At 34.5% G+C, this 25,542-nt stretch overlaps 5 protein-coding genes and 1 pseudogene across 6 annotated transcripts; 3 read left to right on the forward strand and 3 right to left on the reverse strand.

Annotated features, from left to right (window-relative positions):
• Positions 1–552: 552 nt before the first annotated feature.
• LOC125582277 (glutathione S-transferase T3-like) lies at positions 553–1,475 on the reverse strand. The gene is made up of 2 exons (XM_048748892.1): positions 1,404–1,475; positions 553–1,350 (listed from the first exon to the last, which is right to left on the reverse strand). Exons 1-2 carry the CDS (start codon positions 1,473–1,475, stop codon positions 553–555), a joined length of 870 nt encoding a protein of 289 aa, XP_048604849.1.
• Positions 1,476–2,339: 864 nt separating this feature from the next.
• Positions 2,340–5,236, forward strand: LOC106390976 (annotated as a pseudogene).
• A 4,984-nt stretch (positions 5,237–10,220) lies between these two features.
• On the forward strand, positions 10,221–14,018 carry LOC106390972. The gene is made up of 3 exons (XM_013831534.3): positions 10,221–11,143; positions 11,225–11,322; positions 13,185–14,018. Exons 1-3 carry the CDS (start codon positions 10,578–10,580, stop codon positions 13,859–13,861), a joined length of 1,341 nt encoding a protein of 446 aa, XP_013686988.2. The 5' UTR covers positions 10,221–10,577; the 3' UTR covers positions 13,862–14,018.
• A 492-nt stretch (positions 14,019–14,510) lies between these two features.
• LOC106390975 (WEB family protein At1g75720-like) lies at positions 14,511–16,752 on the reverse strand. Of its 2 annotated transcripts, none has more exons than XM_048747707.1 (2): positions 16,470–16,752; positions 14,511–16,397 (listed from the first exon to the last, which is right to left on the reverse strand). In XM_048747707.1, the coding sequence occupies exons 1-2, from the start codon at positions 16,581–16,583 to the stop codon at positions 15,948–15,950; spliced, it is 564 nt and encodes a 187-aa protein (XP_048603664.1). In that variant the 5' UTR covers positions 16,584–16,752; the 3' UTR covers positions 14,511–15,947. The 2 variants fall into 2 exon arrangements, with proteins under 2 accessions (XP_048603664.1, XP_022551170.2); XM_022695449.2 differs by having other exon boundaries at positions 14,850–16,391; positions 16,470–16,729.
• A 314-nt stretch (positions 16,753–17,066) lies between these two features.
• LOC106390969 lies at positions 17,067–20,851 on the reverse strand. The gene is made up of 10 exons (XM_013831531.3): positions 20,691–20,851; positions 20,034–20,212; positions 19,696–19,880; positions 19,555–19,618; positions 19,064–19,188; positions 18,671–18,961; positions 18,536–18,590; positions 18,067–18,473; positions 17,839–17,979; positions 17,067–17,760 (listed from the first exon to the last, which is right to left on the reverse strand). The coding sequence occupies exons 2-10, from the start codon at positions 20,101–20,103 to the stop codon at positions 17,344–17,346; spliced, it is 1,755 nt and encodes a 584-aa protein (XP_013686985.2). The 5' UTR covers positions 20,104–20,212; positions 20,691–20,851; the 3' UTR covers positions 17,067–17,343.
• Positions 20,852–22,652: 1,801 nt separating this feature from the next.
• LOC125582278 lies at positions 22,653–23,687 on the forward strand. Its single transcript, XM_048748893.1, has one exon. The coding sequence runs from the start codon at positions 22,653–22,655 to the stop codon at positions 23,685–23,687; it is 1,035 nt and encodes a 344-aa protein (XP_048604850.1).
• Positions 23,688–25,542: the final 1,855 nt, after the last annotated feature.

The raw sequence follows: 25,542 nt of genomic DNA on the forward strand, positions 1-25,542 counted from the left end.
TAATGAAGACTAACATAACCAAAAACCGTCATTGTCCATAGATAACCATTATGAAAATGAAAGATCAAACCATAAATGTCAAGAAAAGCATAGCTTACAGTTCTCTGTTCTTGTTCAATCTGAGATTGATGATCATGGTTTGTGCCTACATTTTGAAAAGGCACTGAATAATCACACATACCACACGACTCTTTGTTCTCTGTTCACGATCACATCTAGCCTTTCTACGTTCATCACTTTCCCCTGGGATCTCCTCAAATTCTAAGAAAGTTAGACCAGAGTAGCCAATTAACCGGAATAGACATTCTTTCACGACATGAACAGATGGTAACAATCATAAGACAAAATACTAAAACATTACTCTTTGGTTACAAAAACCATAGTGAAAATACATCGTTCATCCGATTTTTAAAACTTAAGACATAATCAATACATAGACAAGCAAACTGACTCAACAAACAACAACAATCCAACCTGAAAAACATAAACAAACTGACTCCATAAAAAAATACATAAGCAGAAGCAGACTGACTCTATAGACATCATAGATGCTTATGACAACATATCACTTATTAGTTTGTTCTTCAAAACCAGTTCAGTCTCACTAAGAGGCTCTTTTTTTGCAAGGAGAGTCTCCAACATATGTTGCTTATTAAGCTTCTCCTTCATTTCAAAGTCTTGCTTCTTCAATTCATGATCCTGCTTCCTTATCTCAAACATCTCTTGCAACTTCTCCACAGGCTTGCTGCTGGTTGCTTCCATCTCTTTGGCACTCAGTTGAGCCTTCAACCTTGACTTTGCCTTCTTCACACCTTCAGGACGAGCCTCTTTTTGATCTCCATGGCTCGATGACTGGACAGAAGCTTGAGAGCCATCTCCAACCTTCCTTCTTTTTGACTTGCTGTTATCTATCCCGAAAGTTGCCAGCCATTTCTGTTTATATTTGAGCTCCCTCCAACAATGCTCAAGTGTGAACTTGGCACCGTAATCATGGGGATAGATTTCATTAGCAAGCTTCATTACATCATTGTCATTCTGACCACTTGATTGCTGACTTGTTGCAGCACGTAACGAGCCAACAAACTTGGAGACTTGGTCACTGATCTTGGACCACCTTTGCTTACAGTTGCCAACCTCTCTATCTGGCATACCAACAAGCTGAGGACTTGCATTGAAGTAAGCTCCAACTCTTTTCCAAAAGGAGCCAGCCTTTTGCTCATTCCCGGTGACCGGATCTTTGCTTGTGTTAAGCCAAGCACTTATGAGCACCACATCTTCCTTATGTGACCACTTCCTTCTGCATCTTCTATCTTCAGTTGTCTCTTCAGCTTGAGTTGGATCATTAGTCCACTGGGAACTAAGAAAGGAACTTCTGAAGATCCAAATGCTACGCTTTGTGAGACATGATCACACTGTTGGCTACTTAACAGATCCAGGAAACCTGAAGACTGAGTAAATGGATTTGAAGAATCCATTACTACTTTCTGGTGGAGAAAGGAGAAGGAGAGAGTGAAGTAGTTTTTCAGAAAAATAAATTAAGAAGGACGAGCAATGGAGAGACAAAGAGATGAAGAAGGACGAGTTGTGTTTAAGTGTTTAAAGTGTAAGTGTGTTGCTTTCATTTATAACAAGTGTGAGTGTGTTTAAGTGTTTCAAGTGTGTGGTGTTAGCAATAAATTCTTACCTAATCCAATAACAACCAAGCATTGATCACATTAGGGTAGTACATTTGATTAGACAGTCCTAATTAAAGCTAACTACCAAGATACTAGACTCTACCAAGCATTGATCACTTAAGTAAATTAAAGCTAACTACCAAGAGTGTTAGGTACGACCAATATTAAGAGTGTTGAGACATATACCGAAGATAAGGTGTGATCTAAAACAAACCTGATTTAGTTGCTTCAGACATTCCTTTGAGTTTTAATCGTCAAAAAAGACTCTGACCTCTATAAAAAACCCTAGCCAGTCAGACACTGACACATATTAGCTTAGAATTGGTTCCAAAACTTCCAATTTTAGAACCATATCTACCTAATTTTTCTCTTTCTGATTTAATTTTCAGCATTTAATTAGATAGAACCATGCCATTAATCCTTCTTAGATACCCCATTGAACCTGCTCTTAATTATGACCCCAAACTAAAGAAAATCTATCTCCTCTTCTTATTTCATTTTATTATTTTTCTTATTGTACTTTATGTTTTTATTTACTTTTATCTCAAGTTCAAAAATATATTAAAAAATAATAATTTTCATAATAAACTATATATAAAATTCTCTATCTTTTAAGATTCATTTTCACATATATATATATTATATATATATATATATATATATATTAATGTGTAAACAAAACTAAATGTGGACGTGGACCCCAAAGATAACAGAATTATAAATTAGTTGGGGACGTGGACATCTAAACAGAATTATAAACTAGTTGTGGACATGGACAATATTCATTCGATTCCATTCATCATCTCAGGATCTAAATTCAACTCTAATCAAATTTACATCCATCCACATCATGACAAAGCGCAAATTTCTTAGATCGTAAATCTCTGACATGCAAGATCTATTACTCTCCGACAGAAGGTAAACGCTTCTTCGATTTTCTCTCTGCTCATACTCACAATATCATCTCTTTCTCATCTTGATTAAAGTTTAATTGCAGATAATTTATCAATTGGGCTGAAGAAGCCAAGTGCTTGTTTTGGAGATAACAGAGTTCATGTCCACTTTTTATGGTATAATTTTAGTAACATAAATCTATGTCCACGTATTGTTGTATAGTTTTATGGAATCAAAACAGAGAGTTTGTCTATGTTATCTACTATAAACACATTAACATTACATGTCCACACATTACTCATCACTCCTCCACACATCACTCGTGCACAAATCACCCAACCACGCATCACTCGTCCACAAGTCACCTATCCACAAGTGTCGTTTCCATTAAGGGCAAAATTGTCCACAATCTGTCGCTGGTCCACAATAAATTATGTCACATGTAAGAAGTGTTTCTAGGTGTAATAGAAAGTCAAAAATTGTTTCTTAGTGTAATCAACTCCTAGAATCTGCTGCTAATATTTGTCCACGTGGCTTTAACCCACGTTATAATTGTATATCGCCTTATCCGGTTTGATAATTGCAAGAACGTAAACCGTGCCTTGAGAAGAATAACTAATCCGGTGTTATACACCCGTTCAAAAAAGTAGAAGATGATCGTAACCGTCAAATACTGATCTAACGGCCTATATCGTTATGCACATCTGGTTCAGGCCACTTTTGTAATAACTGGCTCTGTTTCAAGTGCCAACTTCCAAGTAAAGAATAAAATATTTCGAAAAAAGGATTCGCAAGTCGCAATCTATATACCGTTTGCTTTTTGTTTTGTCATTTTCAGTCTCTCCCCTCTCGCTTTCACCGTCCATAACATAACCGTCGACATCATTCTCTACGGTATTTACCCTCTATAGTGCTTCGGTTCTAATCGTTTTCTCATATTTTCTCATAAGTTATTAGTCAATCAATCGTTTAAATTTGTTCTTCTTATTCGTGGTTTCTGCAACATTTAACAACTTGTTTTTGTTGAATGAATGTGTTTATATTTTAATATTATCAACTTATATAATACGTATAGCCTTAAAAACATTTCGTGCATCAAACTATTTTCATCATTTGAAACCATCCGCTTCGTTTACAATATGAATTGTGGTTAAAGCCAGTTTCGTGTGTCTTATGTTTATCAGGTGGTTAAAGTCAGTTTCGTGTGTCTTATGTTTATCAGGTGATATCACGATGATTGGATCGTTTCTGACAAGACCCCTTATGTACGTACGCTGCTATACTTCATAACCCTATAATCTTTGTTTTTGTGTTTCTTCCTAAACACACTTTTCCAAACTGACTTACATGAATATTTCTATTGTTGGCAGAATGGTGTTTGGATATGCATATCCTGCTTACGGGTGCTTCAAAACGGTCGAACGAAACAAGCCTGAGATTCATTAGCTCCAGTTCTGGTGCCAGTATTGGTATGTGTATACATGAGATAGACTCATCTGAGCTCTTTTCTTGATCATACTAGTACGTTGAGGTTTGTTGTTCTATATAAATCTTAAATCATCTTGCAGGATTCTGGTTGCTGCTTTGACAATCTTGGAAAGAGTTGGTGATGCCCTTGTTTCCTGGTAAGCTGTTAATAGATTTTATTGGTACATACATGAGATAGAATAGCGATTTTCTAGGGAATTGCGAGGTTTTTTTCCCTTGTAGTGTTAGAGCATGATTAACCCGGAGTTTTTAGGATGGGGTTCTTATCGGAAGTTAAGAACTCCGGGTTAATCATGGTCTTAGGCAAGAGTTGCACTAAAATACTTCTTCTTTCTTTACCATATCTTTTTTTTTGTTTGTTGGTAAAATGTTAAGATTTATACCATTTTTTTAGAATTTTTTACATTGTTGCCACATCAACTTATTACACAAAAAGAAACCACAACAACCTTCAAGAAATAACAACTAATCTTTTTTTTTGAATGAAGGTTACCGTTGTATAGCGAAGCAAAGTTGGCGTTCTTCGTTTACCTCTGGTTCCTAAAAACCAAAGTAACTAAAAGCGTTCTTTAGATTAAATAGAGACAAATAATTATTATTATCTTTTATATTTCTGATTCCCAGTGGCCTTACTCTCGGGTTTTCAGGGAACTACCTACGTTTACAATGCTTTCTTCAAGCCATATGTCTCTAAGCATGAAAATGATATACCGCAACCTGATGGAGATAAAGACTAGAGCTGGAGATATGGCAATGATATATCTCCAAAAAGCATTCGACTATGGACATGCAAGATTCTTTGAGATCTTACAGTATATTAGAGAACAATCAACACCAAACCTCAGTCTAAGGTAACTTAGTTTGATTTCTTCACCTCTACACACTCACTTTCTGTGTGCATGTCTTTACTGTTTATCAACAGGAAAAGAAAGAGACAACGACACCACAACTTGATGATCTAACTCTTACGGTAACAGAAGAAAACAAAGCCACCCACGACGAAATGAAAAAAGGCTGACTCGTGATAGAGAGAAACTATTGAGGAAACACACATGGTACATTAAGTCCAACTTTTGCATCATCATTAACCAAATGTAAATGAATAAAATATGGTTCGTGCCAGTTTCATATTTCAGCTGTATGGGGCTAATGAACAAAATAAAGTAGCTTTTGAGGTATGAGATGGTTAGCATTATTAGAATCAAGATTGTTATGGGCGTAAACTCAAATCATTTACATAATAATACTGGGGCAAAGTTCATGTCAGATACCTGCATGGGAAATCGTTATTTTAAAATTCAAAGAAATTTAATTTAGTCAGTATTGTAACACTCTTTGCGCCAACAAAAAGAACGAAAACAGAAGATAAAAAACTCCACCAAAAGAATGAAATGCTAATCATAGGACCACACGGTTACAAGTTGCATGGGATATCACATTTAGATTTACAAAATTTCTATAGATATTGCATACATGTAAACGAAAGTCCAAAAACAATAAAGAGTTGTTATCGAGAGACCAGTAATCGAAGACGGATGTAAACGAATGATAGATGAATCCAGTATTAAAAGTTAAGGGACCATTTTTGAATAGAAGTTGTTGTATATCTTATCTACTCAATCAATTGCATTAATTGATATGAAGCTTGTTTTATAACTTAGTGTGAACATCTTCTATTTCACTAGTTTCTTTGATTCTCTCTGAGCTAAAGAAAGCAACACAACAAATAATAATAGAACTTTAGGTAGTCAATTCCAATACTCACATCTAGTTTCAACAAGATATTTGATTACAGAGTGTGTGTGCAAACAGAAATACATTGCAGTTGTTATAAGTTTTTTAATTAGATTTTTCTAAAATATAAGAGCATCTTTATAGGTGGGACTTATTTTAGGGCCCTTAACTAATCTTTATTATTATTTTTTGCTTAGGGACTAGAGTAAGGGATTTGGTTAAATTAGTTGATTATTGGTGAGACTTATGTTGTCCCTTAGTTAATTTAATTTATTATTTTAATTAATAAATAATGACATATATAATTTTTAAATAAAACATTAAAAATAAAAATGTAATATTAAAATTGAAAACATAAGAAAATTACATTTTTGAAAGAAAATACAAACATCATAAAAAAAAATAGAAAACATAAGAAAATGACACTATTGAAAGAAAATACAAATTATATATCATTTCAAGGATTTCCAAATTTAGTCCATATATTTTCAATCAAATCATTTTTTAAATGTTGATGGACTTGTCTATTCCGAACGCTCGTTCGACGTTCAAGTGTACTCCCGACAGTTGAAGGCATATTGACGGAAGCTGCGATCTCTCGTGGTGGTGAGTTGGGCTTTCGATTGAGGAGACACGCCGACAGAAACTCAGGTGAAAGAGAGATCGATCTGAGGAGATCAGCTTATCGCCTTCTTCATTTCGTATTTCGCATTTGTGTTTCAGAATGAGATTGACGCGAAGACACAGACAAACGCGACGATTTCATCTCCCAATCCCGACCCGACACGTAGCCTCACGGGACGAGCCCATCATCCCTTATTTTAGGCCCGTTCCACTCATTTTCTTTTCTTTTGGATTTATTTTCGACCCAAATTTCTTAAGGGCCCTGCCTTAAGGGACCCCGATGCTGATGCTCTAAGGTAGGAAGGATCTTTAATGTTTCTTTGGTGGGAGATGTAATTCAATTACAAACGGTACGCGAGAGATCAGATGCGGGGCTTGATTTGGTTGCTTATAAATAACTACTAGCTTTATGATTACACGAAATGGGGACACAATTGTCTCAATTTTCTTCCTTTTATTTGAACCGTTTTGCTAGTACCTTTAAAATCCCAAATCACATGTACATTAACATATGCTCCTTCGGTTTCAAAAACATTTACTCGCTTTAAGTGGTTTTTAATGTTTCTGCACATAGATTAAGAAAACACAAAATTCTATATAATTTATCTTGGTTACATAAAAATTTTATTAAATAAAACTAATTCAACCAATAAGAAAAAAACTCAGTATTTTGTAATTGGTCATAAAGTTCAAATGATATTAAATTCTACCTAGAATAAAGAGAACATCAATTATTTTGAAACAAATTTTTTTCTCTAAACACCACTTAAAGTGATACGGAATGAGTATATTTTAGAAAAAAAATTGTCTCAAAAAAATATATTTTACATTTTCAATGCATAAATTAATTACAAATTTTAAAATTCAAAAAGTACTATGGTATTTATAAAGATTTTATTGGTAAAAGTTGTGGGAAATAGTTGATAACGCAAAATAATGCATTAGTAACTAAAATCTGATATGTTTTCTTAATAAGTGTAAAAATCTAAAACATACATTTTTTCTGAAACAGAGAGAATAATAGATTTTAATGAATTACCCACTATCAAATGATTTTAATTAGGAACTTATGATAAACGAAAATTTAACATGGTTGCTAAGTAATTTATTAATCCAAATAAAATAGTTCAAAAAATTACAAATCCCAAAATGTAATTTTATTCAAGATTAATCAATAAAAATTATAATCTCGAAAACATGTTAAAATTTTATATCGAAAATGTAAATAAAAACTAACATTAATATACAAAGCAACTGGACCATTTTATTCATTTCCAATTATATTTGAGTTAGAGTTCCAAATTTAATATTTTCATATAGATTTAAACAATGTTAGGCAAATTGAAAAGGAAAAACTGAGAAAAATAGAAAGATCCATAGATCAGAAGTTCAATCTCTCTCTGTCGGTGTTTTATAAATCTTCTGACGTTCGTGGGTTTATATTTAATGCATAAGCACTTGAAATTACACTAACTGGGAATTGGCAGGGTACTCTCTTTGCTGCAATACAAGATGGGTAATAGTATACTACTAATATAAAATCTGTATCAATTTTGAAGTTATAAAAGGGAAATTTTATCAACCAAAGACCAACTCTAACCAGCCACATGCTTATAACAGATTCTTTAACATGCAGAGTAGGAGTAAATTTTCTGTCAGTCGGATAAATTCCATAGTCACCGGAGTAACACTTATTTAAATGTTATGTGTACGTAACGATTACTTTACTTCTCGTTTTGAAATTCAAACTGATAAACAAACAAACACATTCGCACCACCTCGCGCTCCTTTTGCTCTTTGCTTAGATAAAACATAAAACTGCAACATTATTAACTTTATAATGATATTTTATAAGGTTATTAATTAAGAGTGGAAACAAAAGAGTGAATGAGGTGGAACACGACATGTGAGAGAAAGCCAAAGCGACTGCGTGATAAATCCAAGTATTGCGGCGAATGTAAAGGTCTTAGAAGATTTTCACATCCGGTAAACCCATAATCTTATGATTAATTTATTTTAGTTTTTAACGAATGATTAATACAAATCACTCAAATTTAAATCTAAGCAAGACTACAACCTAAAAAGCAAGCTGCGTTACATTATGCTGTGACTTCTCAATCCTCACAACTGATTATGCTATAAATGATTCTTTGCTTGGAACTGTAAATTTGTACTCCATTTATCATATTATTAAATAATGTCCCATACTTCTTACACTAACTTCAAGTACTGTTAACTCCACGAATATTTACTATAATGTGATTAGTTGTAGCCCATCTATCCTGAAAATCAATTTCTTTTTAAGATGAAGGACAACACTATACAATCATAAAATACTTATTTAACATATGAAATCGTACACAAAACTCTATACAAGTAAAATAAATTTAGCAAAATTTTACATGTTATGTAAGAAATTAAAGACATTGGAAATTTCATTCGAGACAAATAGAACATTAGGAATACGTAATCACAGTTCCAAATACGATGTTTCCAAAAACCTTGTCTGTTGTTTACGTGTAATCTTGATCGGTTAAAACAATGGGTTGACCATTATTTTACCATGATTATTATTGTTATTAACATCATTTTTCTGGCCCTATGCATGGGAATCCCCAATTTTTACAAACAAAAAGAAAGTGAAAAGTTTAACATAGAATAATTTCCAAATTAATTTATTTCAACAAACTGCTATTAAACGTGAATTTACATTTGTGTAAGAAAGTGATTTTACATTTATGTTAGTATGTACTAGCGTCTATTAATAATTAGATTTCATTAAGATACTTAAGTAAAATACTCCATATGTTTCATTATAAGTGTCGTTTTAGGTTTCGGCACACGGATTAAGAAAACAATTAATTTTGTACATTTCCTATAAAAAACACTATTACCTATACACCTAACCATATTTCAACCAATTGAAAAAAAATTGCATAAAATTAATAAAATTTGCATTGAAAATCTAAAACGACACTTATTTTGTAACGAAAAAAATTATCTAAAACGACACTTAATATGAAACGGAGAGAGTAATAATAATACCAAACATGTTTGGGTCGCATATTCAGCTTGCATTTCGACCGATGGAAGCTTCATTGACACTGACCAAGTCAGCTCTTAAGAAGGTCAAAGTATAATGGTAAACATATATGGAATTCGTGGAATTTAAAATAAATGGAATGGTAGGAATGGAATACAGCAACAAATGGAATGGAATTCATTCCATTCTTTCATGATCAAATTTGTTATGGAATGATTCTCTTTGTATTTTCTCTATTTATTTTTGGAATTGATGAAATGAGTATTTCATTCCATTCATGTCAAATGGTAAATTTTTTTATGGAATTAATGGAATAGGCCATTCCACATCATTCCATTCCAAATATTTACAATCCAGTTGCAGCCTTAGATGTGAAGTAGCCATGATCAATTTTCAATGGCTTACTCTATTTTTTACTCTAAAATAAAATATTTCTATAATAAAATTTTAAGTTTGTTCCAATGGTAGTCTATTTTAGAGTAAAAGATAGAGTGATAAGCAAAAACAAAATCAAATTACTCTATATTTAGAATAAATCTATTTTTTACTCTATTATAGAATAATAAATATAGTATCATTGGAGCATTTTTACACTAAATTCTATTTTAGAGCAAAAATTGAGTGGGGTTGGAGATGCTCTAATTGTTAAAGCACATATAAGCTAACCAAACTAGTCCAGAAAGAATTAATGTCATTTTCTTCTAACTAATTTCTTATCATAAGCACTTTAGAACTTATAATTCATATTAAATACTGTTTTCTTTAAGGAAAATATAGTGTTAACTGTACCACAACTAACAGAGCAGCAAACAGATGCCAACATTAATTACAATATTTTTTACTGACAAAACAAAATATTTGAATATTAGTACGCTATTTTCCAGTAAAAAGCTAATTATGATTAAGAAAACAAATCGAATGACAAGAATACTGAAAGGTAATAAAGTAAAACAGTAAATAAAGAATTAAAGAAACATAGAGGCCACCACTTTAATCTTTCCCTCCTTATTACCCCATCTTGGATCCATCTTCGATTTCAACACCAACAAAAAAGCCTTATAATTAAAGAACCAAAAAGAAACTCTCACGTTCTCTCAAGAGCTTCTCTTTCAGTTTCAATGGCCTTACTAACTTTCTTGCCGGAAAACGCAGAGTCTCCAAAACACACTCCACCGCCAAACAAACGCAAGAAACGCGAGATCAATCACACCAACCAAACGCAGAAACCACACAAACCGCAAAAGCAGAAAGCAGTAGCACCTCAGAAGCAACCGTCTTCATGGGACCAAATCAAGAATCTCTTGACTTGCAAGCAAATCGAAGGGTCAAGAATCCACGACCCTTCCAAGAACTCTCAACCCGGTCCATCCACAACCACTCACTTATTATCACCTTCCAAGCTCGGCTCGTCGTGCAGCTCCATCTGCAGGTTTCGAGACGTGGCTCACGGCAACACTCGTGTGGTTCACAGAGCAGACCACTCTCCAGACGTAGCTAACTCGGCTACTCCTGACTCGGAGACTCGTCTTCTGACTCGGAAACCTGGTCAACACGGTTCTTCTTCATCGTCTCGGTCTCTTAGATATGGCTCAACTACGTCATCCGCAACGACGTCATTTAGAGCCATGCAGTTCCGTAAACTCTCCGGATGTTACGAGTGTCACATGATCGTTGACCCTAGCAAGTATACAAAATTAAATTCCGCCAATAAATTAGCTGTCGTTATATTTTTGGTGTTTCATTTATTGATTTTTTTGAATTTTAGGTATCCAATTTCGCCTAGGGTTCGTGCTTGTTCCCAGTGTGGAGAAGTTTTCCCGAAGCTTGAAAGCTTAGAGCTTCATCAAGCGGTTCGTCACGCAGGTAATGTTTAACTTTTTTTCTTTAATTTGTTGGACGTTATCACGCTCAATATTGATTTTGGGATGTACATATGTAGTCACGTTTCTAAAGTTAACCCTGGTATTAAAGATTGTTTTATTCATCTAGTGGCATTTCTAAAGTTAACCCTAGTACAGTAGTACTAACACATGTTTTGGTGACATGGATTCATCATAGGGTTTACCATAATGCTAAGCAATAATTCACTAACTAGGATAAAAATGAGCAGGGTAAATTTATTTGTATATATTATCGATAATTTTTTTTATATATTTGATCATTTTATTTATAAATATACAATATTTTTTGTTGTTATTCTATAATTTATTTCTGATGTACCAGATCAATTTTTATTAAAAATTGTGGAACTAAACTATAATTAATATATTATGGATTGATCGGATTGTACATTAAACAAATTATGACACAAAAACTTTATTTTTTTCCACCGAACACATTCTTGAAAAAAGTAAGCAGTACTATTTTCACAGTTGAATTATTTTGACATTTATCTTCCATATGGTTTTGAAAGAGTTAAGATTAACCATCGAATTGATACATGTCATTTTAATGTTTTTAGTTTTATGCTTAAGGAAAAATTACATTTTTGTAATTTAAAATCGTTTTAAAAAATTCAAAATATAACATATAAGAAAAAATGTAACATATAAGAAAAATATAACATATAAGGTTTTCTCATTTTTGTAATTTAAAGTCGTTTTAAAATTTTTAAATATAACATATAAGATTTCCTCATTTTTGTAATTGTAGTCATTTAAAAAAAATCAAAATATAACATATAAGAAAAAATCTATTTTTTTAATTATTTGGTCAATGTGATTGTTTATTTTTTTTAATAATATAAAAATTAAACAAAAATGAAGAAGAATGCAAAAATTGTTATCGAATCTTTATTATTCATAGTCATTAATTGTTATATATATGTTAATCATATTAGGTAATTATGTAGCTTTTATTTAAGAAAAAAATAAACGCTTCTCATATTTTGGGGTGATATAATATTTCCTATTAATTGGATTTAGACCAACATTTTTTCGATTGATTTTTAAGCTGCCACGTAAACTAAATTTTCATCCTAATTAAGTGACATCTAAGCATGATCTCTTTTTAATTAGTATAAACTTAAAGTTATAATTTTTTAAATGATCCTCAATTAATATATAAGGGATATGCTTTCATGTTATAGCTAGCTTAGTTTTTTCAGTAATGGAATCAAGATCAAGAGATCTCATTGCTAATGTCGGTGATAATATCTATCAAATAAATTAGGAAGATTTGGCATTATGTTTAGTTTGTAATTAGAATATAAATTTATTTAACGCATCTCAAAGAAAAAAATACAAAATATAAGAGGAATATTAATGGAGAACAGTATATTATACTCCCTCTGTCCAAAAAAAAAGATTTTCTAAAGTATTCACGCATATTAAGAAAACAATTAATTTTTTACAATTGAATTTATTATTTATTTTACTATACATTTTCCAATAAATATCAACCAATAGTATTCAACCAATTCAAATATTTTCAATTAATGTTTTTTAAAAGTATACAATTTTTCAACATTAACTACTAAAAATAACTTAAAATTTTTAAAAATCTATTATTTTGGAACAAAAAATAAATAAGCAAAATTCTACTTTCATTTTGCTCGGAAACACTTCGGTATGCGATGGGACCATTGGTACTATAAACATGAACAGCTGTAACATTTCTTAACTAAATTCAGTGTCCCCTGACGAACCGAATTTAAAATTCAGTTTTTGTGTTTTGCCTCGACTTTTATCATGTTCCCTGATTTAAACGTTGTCCTTTAATTACAGTGTCGGAGTTAGGTCCGGAAGATTCGGGTCGAAACATAGTGGAGATCATATTCAAGTCAAGCTGGCTTAAAAAGGACAGTCCAATCTGTAAGATCGAACGGATACTAAAAGTACACAACACTCAACGTACAATCCAACGGTTCGAAGATTGCCGAGACGCAGTGAAGGCGCGTGCACTTCAAACTACAAGAAAAGACGCTCGTTGCGCTGCAGACGGTAACGAGCTTCTCCGTTTCTACTGCACCACTCTCACTTGCTCTCTCGGATCTCGTGGCTCGTCTTCCCTCTGCTCTAATCTCACTAACTGCGGCGTGTGCAACGTGATTCGCCACGGTTTCCAAGGAAAATCCGGCGCCGGAGAAGCCAACGCAGCCGTGAGGACGACGGCGAGTAGTGGAAGAGCTGATGATTTGCTGAGGTGTAGCGATGATGCGAGGAGAGTGATGCTTGTGTGTCGTGTGATCGCTGGGAGTGTTAAACGTGTCGATTCTACGGCGGCGGAGAAGAAGTCTCCCGTGGAAGATAACTCGACGGTTGGAGTTTCTTCTACCGGCGGTGTGTTTGACTCGGTGGCGGTCAATGCTGGAGCTTATTCAAATATGGAGGAGCTGGTGGTTTATAACCCGAGGGCTATATTACCTTGCTTCGTGGTTATTTATAAGGTTGTAGAATCTTGAATTTGTTATATTAACTTCAGAAATAATGCTTTTTCTGACTTTGTAATATTGTAGGGAGATTAAGTTAATCATCATTTAAGATCTTAACATAAACCCCATCTTACTATTATTGACTATTATGAGTAATTACGAGTCCAAGCTAATTATTATCGTTGAATTCATGGTTAAGCTAATAAGAATTCATTAGTAGAGTGGGCCAAAAGACTACGATGAGCATCTCCGATATACACCTCTGTAATTTTTTCTAAAATATAGAAAAAAATTACTTTTTGCCTCCATATTTAGAGGTGAAATAGCATATCTCTATATTTTTTTCTAGAAATAGAAGAACTTTATTATAGAGGTATACATTGGAGCATTTTCAACTCCATAATAGAGTTTCTCTATTTTAAAGGAAAATATAGAAATAGAAATAGAAATAGAGGTAGCTTGGAGATGGTCTTATACATTAATTAATAAAGAAGCTAACGAGTAAATTATTCATGGCATTTTGACGCGGAAATGTATTTTCTTACAACATTAATTTTCAATAGCTTTGTTCACACTGTGTGGGCATCAAACAGTGTGGAAGTGGCAGAGAGTGATATAATTGCTACCACATGCGTACTCAGTAAATTTTTTGTCCTCCCAAGTTCTTTACTTATTATTCTAGAGAAAGCTGTTTTTGATTTAAAATGATATAACTGTTTGGGTGGGTATTATGTGATTTTAAATATGGTAGTTACAGGAGTAATATTACTCAGATAAGTTCTTAATTAACCCATAAATAGCAAAGAGTTTGCACGCTAAGAGGCAGCCATTGGAACTTTCCTCGTTGTCAGAAGCTGCTTACATTGTTTATTTTGCTCCCTGACGTTGCAAACGAAATCATCGTCATATAGCAGCCCAAAACTATCATTCTTTATTGGGCCTCACTGCTGAATGCTGATACAAAAAGACCTTGGAAGCATTAGCAAGAATCAGCAATGGCCGTTGCCAAAAAAAAAAAAAGAATCAGTAATGGCTTTCCTTGATGATTCTCTTTGTAAAACGCTTATCAACTGCATTGGAAGGAAGAAAACAAGAAACAAGAACAATCTCTTTTCTCGTCATGAGAGACCGCATTTGCAAATAAAAGAACACTACGAACAATTCATCATGACTATGTAGAAGAATCAATATCTGAACTGAAGCCAAATGCACAATCAGACGCAATTCCCTTTCTCGCAAAAGACTAGCCATTCTCGTGACGATCGATGATGAAGAACAATGCTCTATGTGACTATGTTCCAGATTTACTTTAAATATGATCCAGACATGTGCTGATATTTTACCGTCACAAAATCTTAAATTATAATGTGTTGTAAGCTGACAATCATATCACCAAAAGCCTTCTTATTCTTGTATGTTCTCTCCATGTCTTTTCTCTAATCATTACACAACAAAACATTTTTATCAGTACTTTATTTTAAAAGTTTTAAAATATTTTCCTCTAAAGCCTTCTTATTCTTGTATGTTCTCTCCATGTCTTTTCTCTAATCATTACACAACAAAACATTTTTATCAGTATCTTTTCTCTCCATGTATTTTCTCTAATCATTACACAACAAAACATTTTTATCAGTACATTTTTATCATTACACATTATACGTGCCATCCAAAAGTTTTTATTTTTTTGAAGTATAAGTAAAAAAAATAAAAAAAAATAAAAAATTTAAGAGAGCCTTTTTAGTTTATTTTTACAAAATAGCTTTCAAATAGAAAAATTATCAAAATAAGTTTTATTAAATTGTAAAATATACACGTATATATTAAAAAGTTAGGGTTTAGAGTTAAGCTTTAGGGTTTTGAGAATAGAGTTTCAAATAGTAAAAAATAAAAAATAAAAAGTAAAAATAAAAAAATTTCAAAAAAAAAACTATTTGATTATTTTTTAGAACTATTTTGGTGACAAAAAAAATGGCTATTGGAAAAAATTGTACAATAAAATATGTTCAATAAAATATGTTCAAGAATCAGTTACGAAGGTCGTACATATGACATTATTAAAACAAACCAAAAGAAAACTCACGAGAAAAGAGAAGAAAAATTTATAAACCAAGCTGTTTCATTGCAAAACCTTTTTCTTTGAGAAGATTCCTCTAATAATCAATGGGATCAAACTCTTCTTCCTCTTCTTCTTCTTCTTCTCCTTCTTTCTCATGGAAGGGTGTCTTCCAAGAAACATCCCCACCACTGGACCATTATTATTATTACCCGTCGTAGGGTTCACGTACCTCTTCTCACTCATCGATCGCAACCTTGGACTAGTACTAATTGGTGGTTCATCATCAACATGTGGAACCAACACTTCGAACTTGGTTTTGAAAACAGTATCATCGATAGCCCCCTCAGGATCTACTTTTATCTTCTGAAGCTCTTGTCTTGTCCTGTCAAGCTCTTCCTTGAGAGAAGACAAAGAGTTCATCACTTGCATGCTTTCTTCTTTTGCTCTTTTGAGATTGTGTTTTGCCTCTTCAAGCTCTATTTCAATCTTTGCTGGATCCTCCATCTGTTTCTTCCCATAATCTCCAAGTCAGATGAATAGAAAAGGAAACGCAAACAAATATAGAGAGTGAATGGGACTTACCACTTTGAGATGGTTTGAATAGACTTGACTAGCTAAGACTCTCTTACCGAACAAAGCGACAGCTTCTTTGACGGTTCTAAACGGTGCCGTTGTGTCGATCTCTGCTCTCTTCATAGTCTCTATCTACGGCTGCTTTGCTCTCTGTGAAGAAGTAGCGAGGTACATAAGCTTATAGTAGCTTTGGTGACTTTAGAATAAAGTCCGAGAGATTACGCAAAGCATATTAGTTTCTTCATCTCCACTTCGTCAGAACACACTTCTTTTCAAATATTAGTATATTTTATAGGTTTTGGGAATATATATTATACTTCATATGTTCATGTATGTTTGTGTTTTTTTATACATATTAAGAAAACATAATAAATTTTGAAAAAATATATTAACTTTTGCTTACCAAATTTTCATAATTCTAAACTAGTTGTATTTTAAAAATTACAATTAATTTTTTAAAATATATATTTCACCATCATTAACTAATAACATTACATAAAAAAATTATTTTCAAACATTTATTTTTGAGAGAAAGTAGGAGATTATCCATTAAACAACTAGCTCGTTGGAAACATAATGGTTGGTACTAGTACATTTGCCATGTCATAGAGCAAATGTTTTTCTTACATAACTCAAAACAGCTAACATTTGTTTTTGTTTCCCTTGCGATTCTCATTTACACAAAAAAAACATAGTGTTTTTTTTTTCTGGAACAAGTGGATTCAATCATCTCTCTGTGAAAAACCTTGTTCTTCCTATTCTCATCACCTGAGAAAGACACCATCTCAAATTCCGGCGAAGACAGAACAGAACTCTGTTTTTTTTTTTTAACCAAATGTCTGATCCTTTGAACTAATTTAACCATATATAAACCAGAGCATCTTCACGTCTGCTCGTTGCATAGTAGCTGCAATGGTGTTCTTGTATCCTCGTAGATAAGTGGGAAATGGTGCTCTTGCCTGTTCATCACCGTCCTTGAACGGATGTTGCTATGGTGATGGTTCATTGACATTGCTGCAGCAGCAGACATGAGACGACGTTGCTGCTGAAATACATTGTTGTTGTACCTTGGCGAGGAAGTAACTTGCAGAGGTTGAATGCTGGTCAGGTTCAAAGAGAGGTTTGGTTTACTGTATTGGTTCGATAACGGCTGCACGACGGTGTTTCCACTTGTTAAAGGTCTATACTGAGCAGCAGCCCACATCCGTTTTTGAAGCTGTTGCTGGTGGTGGTGGTGGTGGTGGTTTGCGTTGTAAGCGGTTTGGTATCTACTAGCTAGATAAGGAGACATTTGCTGCATCTGCAAGATGGAAGTCACATTGTTATGCAGCTGATTACAATCAAATATCTACTCAGAAGAGAGATGACTTAAGCTCACCTGATGGCTAGGAAGTGCAGGTGAGAGGTGGCTATTGTAAGCTGCAGAGATAGGAGGATACTGCGGAAATGAGTTTGGAAACGGAGGATGAGATTGTGATGCTCCATTAGACGAGAGAGAGAGGAAGTCATAGCTCTGTTCCTGTTTATTCAGAAGTGAAAAGAGTTTTGAACTCGGAGAGGAAAAAGATTTAACGAAAGACAAAAAAAAAACAGTTAAGAATGCTACCTGTTTCTGAGTAGTCTTTGGACCATAGAGCTCCAGAGAAAGCTGAGCCTGGTCCTCTTGCACAGGTTTTGGATTACATGTCTTGTACAAATCTATCAGATGTGGATTTTGACACCTGATGGATGGAGCAACATTGCTTTTAAAGTCACTAGTCGTTGTCACAGGGTCAGGGACTCTGTATTGTGGCGTTTCTGATGATCTTTGCTCGGTTTGGTTGCTCTCTCTGGTCTGTAATGCTTTGATGAGTTGGCAAATGTAAATGTGAGAGGCACATCTCTTCAACTTCCTCGGACGGACGCTTAACGGTGAAGCATTCTTGGTAGGAGAAGAAAGAGCTTGACCCATCCATGGTGGAAGCTTTGTAGAAGATGGCCTGGTTGAAGATAGTCCAGGCCACAGACCAAGACCTGTTACAAAAACATAACTCAGTACTAACTCAATACAAAATTTGTAAGGTAGCTTTTCTCACCGTTGCTCTTATAGTTGATATCACATGTTGCAGCCTTTGTTTCCATGGCTCTTGCCTACAAGTTTGAATAAAGTCATTAGTTTGAATCTTAACCAAGAGAGTATGACCTAAAGAGTGGTTGGTTTTTGTACTTACAGGTGCATCAGTCACATTCACTGAGCTGCTTTGCTGTAAAGGAATCTCATCAAGCTGCTTAGTTTTGTCTGAAGAGAGAACTGAAACCGCCGGTTCAAGTGATTCATCTTTGGTGGTAAAGCCAGTTTCAACAACCAAGACTGAGTCAGCTTTGGTGGGAAAAGCATCACAAGTTTCCTTATCAACAGAGCCAGCCTCGTTAAACATATCAGCTAAACCGAACAACGTCTCTGCAACTTCTTCCTCATCTTTAGAAATCATCATGGACTTAGAAACAATAGCTTTTGCATCCTAACCAAACCAAAAAGAAAAAAAAAGGACATTAGCTCAAAGTCTTGTTTCTATTCTCTACTATAAAACTTGTAGTCGTCATGATTAAATAAAAGAACAAACCGTTTCTTGATTCTCCTTGTTAACCAAATCCATGTTAAGAGATTCGATTCCAGTTATGGACCGGTTAAGTCTCTTTGAAGGAGAGGATAGGTTAGAAACAGATTCAAGATTCCTCTTCTTCATGGCTGCAATTCAAAGTGCACAAGAAAAGATACAAAAGTTAGGAAAGAAAAAAAAAAGGAACAGAGTTGCCAAAGTAAATAAAGACAAGCTTTAAAGATGAGAAAGAAGATAAAATATATTGATGATGGTAGCTTTTGATTTTTATAAAAAAAGACAAGTAGCAGAATCTTTGCGTCCATAAAAAGAATGTTAATAGAGTTTGCTTGAAAAACAATCCAAAGTCTCAAACACCATGATCTTCCCAACTACTCAGAAACTGAGGTTTACTGACACTTGCACAGATCTCTCCATCATACGGTAAAAAAAAAAAACATTCCTTTTCATTTATTTTTTTATAAAAAATGAAAAATTGGTGATGAAGAAGGGACCTGAACGAAGCTTCCTTGGAACAGAGGCATGAGGATGCACAACACCATTACTCTCCTTCAAACTCTGAAATAGAGATATAGATAGAGATTAGTGTGAATGTGTAAGAAGGTTTAGTGTTCCTTAATGAGGAAGAAAGTTACCTTTTTTAGAAGCTTAGAAGATTTCTTCTTCTTCTTTAGAGAGACCACTTCGTTTTCTAAATCTGAAGCAGGGAAGTCGTAACACATCATCATCTCTTGCTTCTTATGATTCATTCTCTCACCATCAGCAGCTAAACTCAGTTTCTTCAACGTTCCTTTCTTCTGTTTTGCCGAAACCACAGATCCTAATCCATGAGATAGAGAGAAAGAAACAGAGCAAACAGACCATTTAATACAAAACGACAAAAAAAAAGGAGACAACTTTGGGTTATTTTTATTTATTTATTTATTTGTTGGTTTGTGAGAATTGTGAAATGAAAAAAGTTTTTGGAATTTACCAGATGATTTTTTCTTGGAAGATCGATTGGCTCCTCCTCCATGTCTCATATCGCGACGACCCATTTCCATTTTCTTTTAAAGATTTACTCTCTCGTCTTCTTCTTCTTCCTCTTCACCACTCAAGAGAGATAACCACAAAAGAAAAAAGATTGAGACCTCTCACTTCACTTCAAAATCTCTGCCCAACAAAAAGAAGAAAAAGTCACACACTTTGGTTAGGAAAAAAATAAAAAGAGAGAGAAAGAAAAGTTGGTTTCTCGTGTCTCGAAGAATCAGGTTCTCTTCGTGTTAAAGAGAAACAAAAAAGCAGATTTATAGGATATTTTTTTTTCCTTTTTTCTTTTACATTACAACCCGTGAAGAACCTCGCTTGCAAAGAACAGTGTAGATCGTTGAAACTTTTGAAAAAGGTTACAAAATTGGATATTTTTAAGTAGCCAAGAAGAGAAAGAAAGACAAAAAGGTTCATTAATGGGGAGGAGGTCACTGTTCTTCAAGTCTAATCAAAGAACATTGATATCTGTAACTGACACAAACGAAAGAAAGAAAGATAAAACGTATACAAATTGTACTCGTTCAAAGTTTTATCAAAAACACACATTCGAAGCTTAGATTCAACCCAGAATTTAGTAAGAGGAAAGAGATCAAAATCAAACCTTGTGCTCTTTCTCTCTCTATATCTAGGCTACGATTATTTTCTCAAAGTTTGAACATTTGCGAAAAAAAAGAAAAAGACGGATAATCCGAAGCTGTCGTTTCGCTCTCTCGATCGCTTTTATAAATGTCACACGATATGACAAAACGCTTATTCTCTCTCTCTCTCTCTCTCGTTTTATCTTCTTCCCCTCTCTTGTGTATCGAACGGTGTGTAATGAAAGAGACACGATCACCGTCCAATTTGTTTCACTGTTCTGCCACGTCATTACTGAGGAGATCGTTGTGTCAGACACGTCAGCATTAAGAGCTGAAAAATGTACTACTTCACTCACTACTGCATGGGTTTCCTATGCCTATCATTTTGAACCCGTCCCTACTCTCAATTTCATATCCCATTTTTATTTTGTTTTTTCTTTACAACGAATTAATAAATTGGATATTATTATGATTATTATGATTATCCTAAATTTGTTATAAACCATTTAGTGATCGACCCATTTATCAGTCCGTGTATCAAGACGGGCCAAGCCCATCCGCAGGATCATACTGACGCCTATCTACTCTTGTGTTTATCTACATTATAGTTGGTGTTTATCTTACGTATTGCTAGTCATTATCTAGTTAAGGATAAGTACGATCTCATGTCGATCCAGTACTTAGACCGTTATTACCATATGTATATAAAGACCAGTTGGTCGACCTAATAATACACACAAGTTTCCCTCTTCATTCACAACACGTTATCAGCACGACCTTGTCTCTAAACCCTTCCAAAAATCCACCACCCATAAATCAGAAACCAAACGATCTCTTGCTATTTTCTGGCGACTCCTAAAGCTCTTCCAGCAGCTCTCTCTCCTCACAGACCGTTCAACTCATCACAAAAGGTTCAGGTATCTTCAGAAAACTCAAAACAAAACCAAAAAGGATTTAAACCCTCAGCCGCATACATACAACTACATCTAGCCGTATGTCTTTGCAGAATAAAATCTAAAACCCTAATCTATTTTCAAAGCTTAAATCTCGTCTTGTTTCACCCTGTTTAAGCTTGTTTGATTTTTTTAATCTTCCTGATGTGAGTTAATTGCTAGAACCTTTTAGGATGACAATTACACCAATTTTTTTTTTACATATCCGACTGCTGCATCAACTTAATCTGATTGTTTGCTTGCATTAGAAACTTGTTCTTGAAGTTAAAAGTCCTTCTCTGATATGTTGAAATCGACTAGAACCTGTCTCAAATTTGAAAGAATTTTTTTTAATATTTTTAAGATAAATCCGATTTTTCTTATAGATAAATCTGAAATTTTTAAAGATAAATCCGATTTTTTTTTGATAAATCCGACAGAAAACACTATATTATATATTTTAATTCGATTTTCCTATTTTTTAAAAAAACCTTATATCTTTATCTTAAATAAAAAAAAGGATTTTCACCATTTATCAGAAAAATATCGATTTATTTTTTTTCCTAATCCTACTAGGAATAGGAATTGCTAGTATTTATCGGATTATTACTGATATACTAGCATTATCAAATCATTATATTTAATCTGATAAATATCGAAAACAAATAAAAGTAAGAAATGATTGCATTTTTTTTTGAAAATGTATACTAATCTAATTTCATGCATGGATTTAACTTTATCTCGATTTTGTATAGGTTTAACTTTACCTTCCTGCATATCACATGAAATCATCTGATTAGGATAGATCATTCACACTAATTAGTTTACTTTCATGTCGAAAATTGATAAAACTGATCAAATTTCATGCAATGGATTTAACTTTATCCTAGATGTATAGGTTTAACTTTACCTTCCTGCATATACATGAAATCGTTTGGATCATTGAAAAAAAAATATTGTTAGTTACTTGCATTGCTTGTACCCGACTGAAAGAGTATGTGAATGATCCGATTATTTTCTTACTAATGGGGATAAACTACAAATATTTTTTAGATGTCAAAGATTGCGAATCTTGATTTCAGTGCTTTGAAAAGCAATGGTGACAACTACCTGGAATGGGCGCTTGATGCAAAGATCATGCTGCGATCAAAAGATCTTGGTGACACAATCACCAAAGACAACAATTCCAGTGACAAAGCCAAGTATAGAGCTATCTACATGATACGCCACCATCTCCAAGAGAACTTGAAAACTCAGTACATGACCATGGAAAATCCATATGACCTTTGGATCGCTTTACAGCGAAGATATGACCACCAGAAAACGGTGTTGCTTCCAAAGGCTCAATATGATTGGAAACACATAAGGTTCTTGGACTACAAATCAGTAGACGAGTACAACTCAGTCCTGTTCAGAATTGTGTCCTTGTTAAGGTTATGTGGTGAAAAAGTAACCGAGGAAGAGATGCTTAATAAAACTCTCTCCACGTTTCCTCAAACCAACATGGTATTGCAACAGCAGTACAGAGAGAGGAATTTCGCCACATATACTGAGTTGATAGAATGTCTCTTGTTGGCTGAAGCTAACAACGAACTGTTATTGAAAAACAGTGAGATGAGACCTCCTGGTACAGCTCCATTACCCGACATCTCTAAGCTGGCTATAGAGCCAAAGAAAGAGAGTAACCTTGTCCAACACAATGACCATCCCGGTCCAAACCGTGGAAGAAGTCAAGGACGAGGTCGTGGTTCTTTTAAAGCACACGGGCGAGGACGTGGTCGCGGTACCACACCCGACTTTAGCCGTGGTCGTGGCCGAGGCCGTAGTGTGTCTTTTAAACCACAGATCAAAGCTGATCGATGCCACAGATGTGGTATGGGTAATCATTGGGCAAATAATTGCCGAACTCCTAAGCATTTGTGTGAGCTTTACATGGAGAGCTTAAAAAGAAACCCGGAAGCTAACATGGTTCGAGACCCGGGATATGATGATGATGATGATGATGACTTGGAAGACGTCCAGGATCACCAGCACGAGTCAGAAAAAGTTGATCACATGGAGTTTGAAACTTCAGACATACTGAAATAAGGAATTAAAATTCCATATCGTTTTTTATTGTTTTCCCCTGGATTTGGTGTTCTTTAAGATTGTTTATCAGTGTTTGGCTTTGGATTTAACTTTATCCTTATGAATGAATAATTTTTTTTTCATTTCTCATATGCCTAAGAATTAGATCATTAAAGATATCATCTCTGAAAATTTTATTCATTAACTTTATGATTATTGTTTTTTGAAGAATGAAAAGTGGAATGGATACAATCGTGGTGGACAGTGGCACCAGCCACACCATTTTGAGAGACAAACGATTTTTCATACATCTCACACATAAGGTAGCTAACATCACCACTATAGCTGGCACGGCTAGCTTAATTGAAGGCTATGGCCACGCCAATATCTTATTGCCAAAAGGTACACATCTTGAGATTGAAGATGCTTTGTACTCACCTAGCTCAAACAGAAGTCTATTGAGCTTTAAAGACATAAGACTGAATGGTTTCCACATCGAAACAATGGGTGAAGGAAGTAAAGAATTCCTACAGATTTATAAAATCACCCAAGGCAATAAGAAAGTCTTTGAGACTATACCTGCGTGTGGGACTGGTCTTTATTATGCCCAGACCAGTCTTGTTGAGGCTAATGCCGTCTTGAATAAAGAATTCAAAGAAGAGTTCACTCTTTGGCACAATCGGCTGGGACACCCCGGTTCGAACATGATGCGAAAACTCATATCAAATTCAAATGGTCACAGTTTGAAAACAAAAAGAGTTATCCCTAAGAATATCACATGTGAAGCATGCTCACAAGGGAAACTAATTACTAAGCCATCACGTACCAAAGTGAATAAGGAAGTGACAAATTTCCTAGAAAGAATACAAGTTGATATTTGTGGACCAATACACCCACCCTGTGGGACATTTAGATATTTTATGGTCCTGATTGATGCATCCACAAGATGGTCACATGTTTGTCTCCTATCAACTCGTAATCTAGCACTTGCAAGATTGCTGGCTCAGATAATAAGACTGAGAGCACATTTTCCAGATTTTCCATTAAAGACTATACGTCTAGACAATGCAAGTGAATTCACTTCCCAAGCTTTTAATGACTATTGTATGTCCATGGGGGTAAGTGTGGAGCATTCTGTAGCACATGTCCATACTCAGAATGGCCTGGCTGAATCCTTTATAAAACGGATCCAGCTGATTGCCCGGCCACTCTTAATGAATACCAAACTCCCAGTATCAGCTTGGGGACATGCAGTACTACATGCAGCTGAGCTAATTCGCATCAGGCCATCTAGTGAGCACAAATACTCGCCATCCCAACTACTAACGGGTCATGAGCCAGATATATCCCATCTAAGAGTTTTTGGATGTGCCGTCCAAGTGCCTATAGCACCACCACAGAGAACAAAGATGGGACCTCAGAGGAGGATGGGAGTATATGTTGGATACGATTCCCCTTCTATTATTAAGTACCTAGAGCCAACAACAGGTGATTTGTTTAAGGCCAGGTTCGCGGATTGTCATTTTGATGAATCCCAGTATCCAGCATTAGGGGGTGATTATGGTAAGCTGGTACAGGATATAAAATGGAATCAAACATCCTTAACATGGCAGGATCCTCGGACTAGAGATTGTGATCTAGAAGTCCGGAAGATTATAGCTAACAGATTGCCAGATTCCTTTGCTGACCCAAATAGAGTAACCAAGTCATACATACCAGCTGCAAATGCACCAATAAGACTTGATGTCTGTGATGGACATAATCAGGCTGCTACTACGTCTAAACCACAATTGAAACGTGGTAGACCAGTAGGTTCCAAAGACAAAGAAGTTCGGAAAAGAAAGAGTGCAAAGAAATCCGACAAAGTGGAAACTCT

The sequence above is a fragment of the Brassica napus genome, chromosome C2, assembly GCF_020379485.1.
Source record: "Brassica napus cultivar Da-Ae chromosome C2, Da-Ae, whole genome shotgun sequence".
Lineage (NCBI taxonomy): Eukaryota > Viridiplantae > Streptophyta > Magnoliopsida > Brassicales > Brassicaceae > Brassica > Brassica napus.

Bases quoted from the DNA above. Each gene is read 5' to 3' on its own strand.
- LOC125582277 (XM_048748892.1), bottom strand. From the start codon at position 1,475: ATGGATTCTTCAAATCCATTTACTCAGTCTTCAGGTTTCCTGGATCTG. The intron at 1,351-1,403 runs GTCTCACAAAGC...CTTAGTTCCCAG, and splicing joins GTAGCCAACAGTGTGATCAT to TGGACTAATGATCCAACTCA.
- LOC106390972 (XM_013831534.3), top strand. From the start codon at position 10,578: ATGGCCTTACTAACTTTCTTGCCGGAAAACGCAGAGTCTCCAAAACAC. The intron at 11,144-11,224 runs GTATACAAAATT...TTTGAATTTTAG, and splicing joins ATGATCGTTGACCCTAGCAA to GTATCCAATTTCGCCTAGGG. The intron at 11,323-13,184 runs GTAATGTTTAAC...CTTTAATTACAG, and splicing joins TCAAGCGGTTCGTCACGCAG to TGTCGGAGTTAGGTCCGGAA.
- LOC106390975 (XM_048747707.1), bottom strand. From the start codon at position 16,583: ATGAAGAGAGCAGAGATCGACACAACGGCACCGTTTAGAACCGTCAAA. The intron at 16,398-16,469 runs GTAAGTCCCATT...GATTATGGGAAG, and splicing joins ATTCAAACCATCTCAAAGTG to AAACAGATGGAGGATCCAGC.
- LOC106390969 (XM_013831531.3), bottom strand. From the start codon at position 20,103: ATGGAAATGGGTCGTCGCGATATGAGACATGGAGGAGGAGCCAATCGA. The intron at 18,962-19,063 runs GTTTGTTCTTTT...TGGTTTGGTTAG, and splicing joins ACAAGGAGAATCAAGAAACG to GATGCAAAAGCTATTGTTTC. The intron at 17,761-17,838 runs GTGAGCTTAAGT...TCCATCTTGCAG, and splicing joins CTGCACTTCCTAGCCATCAG to ATGCAGCAAATGTCTCCTTA.
- LOC125582278 (XM_048748893.1), top strand. From the start codon at position 22,653: ATGTCAAAGATTGCGAATCTTGATTTCAGTGCTTTGAAAAGCAATGGT.